Genomic DNA, 5,362 nt, shown 5'->3' with positions numbered 1-5,362 from the left:
GAACAGCCTTAACGGCTAAGATTTAGGAACAATGTTAAGTATCAAAAAGAAAGGAGGTCTGATATAGACAACATATATCGTTGAAGGTTGAAAAAATCTCTAATATTTGAGCCCAAAATTTCAAATTTTAATTTTTTGAAAAAAGAGGCCACCCGTATGTACGTTTATTTGAGAGGAGGAGGATTATATTTTTGAAAGGGTGAAACATTATGAATATGTTAATTATATAATAATATGTATTATTATAAAAAAGAAAAAATAAAGCACGTTAAAATTTTTCTTTCTTGATTTTTTACAAAATCTACTTAGAATTATGCAAAATATGACTAAATAATTATAAATTTCAAGTTAAATTTTAATTTTGATAAATAATTTAAATTTCAAAATATCAAGTTCAGTTCGATTATGTATGTAGTAATTCCTCAATAAAGTGCCAAAACCCTATTAAAAATATATGAACATTTTCAACATTTTAATGTTTTTATTTAAAAATTTGATGGAATATGAGCTTCAAACAATTATTATGTAAATAAAAATAATTAAATATATGTATTTATTCGTATTACAACCGTAGTAAGTCGATTCTTCCTTTCTTCTACTGAGTTTTGAATTTGATTTCGAATTGTAAAGAGATTCAAAGGGAAAATACTAGCGGATAAAAACTACCTCCATGAAAGGGTCATAATGGAGTCAAGTTGTATTTTTTGATATTTTTTTGCTTTTCGAGCCTAAATAGGTAGCCAAGATAATGCCTAAAAATAAGGTTCTAAATTCTGAAGTTTACATGATCCTCTCGTGTGCACCCTTAAATGATATTTAGCTATGATAACATAAGCTATTATGTATACATATATTTTTAAGTTTCTAACATATTTCTATTTCTGTTGTCTCTTATATTCTTTAGAAACATAATATTAATCACCATTTATTATTTTTATCATTGAAACATCAATAATGTCAAACAAATATCGTCATGATTTTTTAATATCTCCTGAAAAACTGTAGCAAAAATATTATTTACAAATGATTCATGAAAAAAAATTAAATTTTTAATTCACAGAATGTTTTATATAATAGATATTGCATCATATATATTGTTGAATTTATATTATTTATGGTGATTTATTATTTGTCACTTTTCTAATTCATAAATGTCTTTATTACTGAAATATATTGATGCTCCACCTCAAAATCCAATTGATTTCAAAATTCCATTGAGTGATCCTATGGACTGGCCATTAATTCCATCCATTCAAGATCTAAAAATTAATATACCTAAGTTGCGTACTGAGGGACTGCGCGCCTCCGTACACCACTTAGCGGTTTTGACACTTTACGAAACCAGTAACGTATATTTTACAACACAACCATAACACCAACTTAACCCTAAATATTTACAAAACCATCTGACACATAAACGACTTCACTATTGACTTCATTAATGACTTCACTAATGACTTCACTAACGACTTCATTAACGACTTCACTAACGACTTCACTACCGTCCTCACTAAATAAAAAATAACCTTATTTTTATTTTTTTTAATTTTTTATTTCATTACAAAGACATGTCTGACTACATTTACTATGACTCTTTCCCAGAACGTTTCCGTGAACTATTCAAAACCATATGAAATATCAATTTTTGCTTTACGCCTAATTTTTGACGACAATTAGCAAAAAATGTTAAATGTTAACACTCAGTCCATTTGAATATGAAAAATAAAATTGACTTTGATTAAATGTTTTTATTTATCATGCAATTCTTCTTGCGACCAAAGATTTGAATAAAATTTCAAAAAATAAGATAGCTTAAAAAATAATATACGGTAGTGTTTACTAATAGATGAATAGTATATAAATTCTATTAAAATGGATTTGATCCAAAAAATATATACAATTTGATCATAAATAAAATCGTTTTAAATTACTTCTTCATTTCAATTATAACAATTATTATCTCATACCGAAATGGCTCACCAAAAAGGTGACATTTTTGGCGCCAATAATTTGATTTTTCTGATTCTTTCTATTTAGATATATTTATTTAATATTCATATTCCTTTATATTGCCTCATATTATTTCCCATTTTTAATCATATTATACAAATCTTTAATAATTTTTAATGTTTTGAGCTTCAAAATCTTGTTCTAACTATTTTCATTCATATATCCTAGAAAAAATTAAAAAGTTTTTTAGAAATAAAAATGTTTGTATGTAAAGTATTGAAAATATTCTAGATGAGAAGACATTCTCCAGAAGAGATTGATATTGATTGGCTTTGTGAAGCCATCACAAAATCAAATAATGGAGTTAAGTTAACTGATATTTGCGCGAAAGCTAAAATAAATCATGAAGGCAGAGTTATATATTCAAAAATTTCTGAAAACACATTTCGAAAAGCAGTAAAATTACGTGCGCCAATTCCTTATCATCCTCCAAAAGGAAGAAAACCAGAAGAAATCGATTTGGATGCTGCTCAAGCATTTTGTAATTTCAAAGATCAAATGCCGAATACTGGAATCAACAAAATAATACAGAAAATTCAAACAGACCTTACAAAAATTGAGAGTCACCCTCAAGAATTTCAGCAAATCAAAGAAAACTTCCAAAATGCAAACCTTTTTACTTCTGGTAACTGGCTTAAAGAAACTGATAGAATTTCTTTAGTTACTGAAGTCCCGAAATCATATGGTCCAGTTTTAAAAACAAATTCTGTCGAAGAATCTTTAATTTCAGCTAATTACATCGAAAAACCATTTCCACCTCCGTCTTACAGAATGGGAAGGAAAATTTATGAGGCCCTCATCAAGGAACCTCCTGAAAATCAAGAAATTACAGAACAAAAATACAAACCTCGAAATTACATTGCAACAAAGTGCCATGAAATATGGCACGCCGATATTCATTACTGGCATGGAACGATAGGCCAATATTTATATGCCATAATCGACGATCGTTCTCGAAAAATTATTGATTATCAGCTCATGAAAGAAAAAACGGCTCATAATACAGCTATAATACTTGAAAGAGCTTTACAAACGATTCCCGGTTATCCTTACGCGATTTGGACGGATAACGGGAAAGAGAATTTCGGAGAATTCTCGAAACTTTGCAAAAAACACTCAATTACACAAATTTTCATTAAGCCTGGAAATCCACAGGCTAATGGAAAGATAGAAAAGTGGTGGCCCAATGCAGAAAAAAATTGCAGATGTAATGAAGATATTCCAAAAGTAATACATTTTTACAATAATATGCCTCACGCGAGCCTGCCGATTAATCCAATCACAGGCGTACACTTTACTCCAACAGATTTTGAAGATCATGAAAAAGATTTACATTGGTACCTCGATCAAAATCAAGAAGCATATTGGGAGGTTGATGGCCAGGTCATCAGCCTCAAAGAAAGCATAGAAAATTTCACGACAAAAGAATAATGATAAAATTCCAAAACAAAATCTTCATTTTAGAGCCATACGTAATCAAAAGCCAATTATTTACGAATAAAAACCTCGATTTTCTTTACTTTATTTCACTATTTTTCTTGTTTTTAAATTCAAAATTTGATGCAAACTACAAAGATTCGCGCGAACAAGAGTTTAAATTACTGGAGCCAAAAAAATGATACTATGGGATTTTCAGGTCCAAAAAAAACAAATAATCATACTATCTTAAACTATTCCTAGAAATTTCCAAAATTAACCGAAATATAACTGTACAGAATTACTATTTTCGAGATAAAATTCATATGGAAATACTAATTCATAACGCTTTATGTTATATAAAATTTAATTTATAAAAATTTCAAAATAAATCAAATTTAACACAATGAATATAACTGCAATCGAGGTTTTTGACGATTGATTCTTACGTGAAGTTTTCCAAACTTTGAGTTAATGTCAAGACGTTAACTCAAAGTTTGGAAGTCTAATAAGGGAAATTGTAGGCTATGAGGTACTGATTATATATCAGTGCCTCATAGCCTGCAATTCCCATTTCTACTTAGAATGAAAGGGCAAGAGATATATAGTGTACCTATATACCTCTTGCCTTTTCCTTCTTACCTAAAGACTTCCAATCTTATTTTTTTTCAATTTTTCCCCTAAATTTAAATCTTATATAATATAAATAAAATGCATAATATCAATCACAAAAATTCATGTTTATTTTTTTAATTAAAATTGCCGCACAATTTAAGGTTTTCTGTCACTTTTTTGTTAGCCATTTCGGTACGAAACAAAATTATAACAATTATTTTTTATTTTTATTTATCATCCACATTCAAATTTGAATCTTATCACAAAAGAAAGACCACTTTTATGACTACTGCCAAATCTATAAGCAGAGAATGGCTATTTGAAGCTAAAAGAAGAATAGAAGAAGGCGAATCTTACAAAAGTGTGGGAAAGGAAGTTGAATTGGAAAATGGTAAAATTAAATTGAATGTTGCCGAAAATACAATAAGAAGAGCATTTCAACTTCAAGAAATCGAATTACCAAAAGTTAGTCGCGGCAGAAAACCAAATCCACCAACATTTGAGCAAAAACAATTAATTAATTCTTGTGTTTCACAATATAAAGGAGGAATTTCAAAAGCTTATTTATTGATTAAAAGGTTTCAAAATATTGCTCACAATCCCGATTGTGAGAAAGAAAAAGAAAAAATTGCAAAAGAATTTGAAAATATAGAAGATTTGACAAAAGATCAAATTTTTGACAATTTACAAAAAATAAAGCATCATCAAGTGGAAAAATTTATGATGGAATCAGGTTTATCTTCAAAAAGAGATTACAAACCAGCAGATCCACCTACCAAATATCGTGCCATATCAAAGAATTTGATATGGCACTGCGATATTCATTACCTTCACGGTAATGTTTCTTTTCCATTTTTGCCATATTGGATGATATGACACGTAAAGTTCTCAAAACTAAATTATTGAAAAACAAGTCTTCCAACTCAACAGCGAAGGTTTTAAGAAAACTTTTAGAGGAGTTTATTCCTTGCTGCATCTGGACCGATAATGGCGGTGAAAACCGCGGTGAATTCGGCCAGGTTATGCAGGAAAACGGAATAGTTTGGAAGCACACCTTGCCGTATATGCTAAGACAGAACGGCAAGGTGGAGCGCCTGTGGCCATGCTTAGAAAAGTTTTTGCCAGACGAGTTGGATGATATTCAACAAATCAAGGACTCAGTTCAGCAGTTCATTGAAAAATACAACAATACACCACATTTATCTCTCGATATTAATCCAAAAACGAATAGTAATTACACTCCTAACGAATTATTCGAAGTTTCAAAATTTTGGTACGAGCCAGAAATGCAAAAATGGGAGTTATATATCAAATACGAATG

General features: G+C 29.5%; 3 protein-coding genes across 3 annotated transcripts, besides 2 other annotated features; all 3 read left to right on the top strand.

The window, feature by feature from the left end:
• Positions 1–805: part of a mobile genetic element that runs on past the window's edge.
• A 346-nt stretch (positions 806–1,151) lies between these two features.
• Positions 1,152–1,373, top strand: TVAGG3_0092940 (flavodoxin-like fold; the record flags this gene model as incomplete). The annotated part of the gene is made up of 1 exon (XM_001303284.1): positions 1,152–1,373. One exon carries the CDS (start codon positions 1,152–1,154, stop codon positions 1,371–1,373), a length of 222 nt encoding a protein of 73 aa, XP_001303285.1.
• Positions 1,374–2,988: 1,615 nt separating this feature from the next.
• On the top strand, positions 2,989–3,441 carry TVAGG3_0092930 (ribonuclease H-like family; the record flags this gene model as incomplete). Its single annotated transcript, XM_051222497.1, has 1 exon — positions 2,989–3,441. The coding sequence occupies one exon, from the start codon at positions 2,989–2,991 to the stop codon at positions 3,439–3,441; it is 453 nt and encodes a 150-aa protein (XP_051107483.1).
• Positions 3,442–3,994: 553 nt separating this feature from the next.
• Positions 3,995–4,063: a mobile genetic element.
• A 260-nt stretch (positions 4,064–4,323) lies between these two features.
• TVAGG3_0092910 (uncharacterized protein) lies at positions 4,324–4,917 on the top strand (the record flags this gene model as incomplete). The annotated part of the gene is made up of 1 exon (XM_001292701.1): positions 4,324–4,917. The coding sequence occupies one exon, from the start codon at positions 4,324–4,326 to the stop codon at positions 4,915–4,917; it is 594 nt and encodes a 197-aa protein (XP_001292702.1).
• Positions 4,918–5,362: the final 445 nt, after the last annotated feature.

Source organism: Trichomonas vaginalis, chromosome IV (genome assembly GCF_026262505.1).
Source record: "Trichomonas vaginalis G3 chromosome IV, whole genome shotgun sequence".
Taxonomy (NCBI): Eukaryota; Parabasalia; order Trichomonadida; family Trichomonadidae; genus Trichomonas; species Trichomonas vaginalis.
This window is presented reverse-complemented; position numbering and strand designations above follow the sequence as displayed.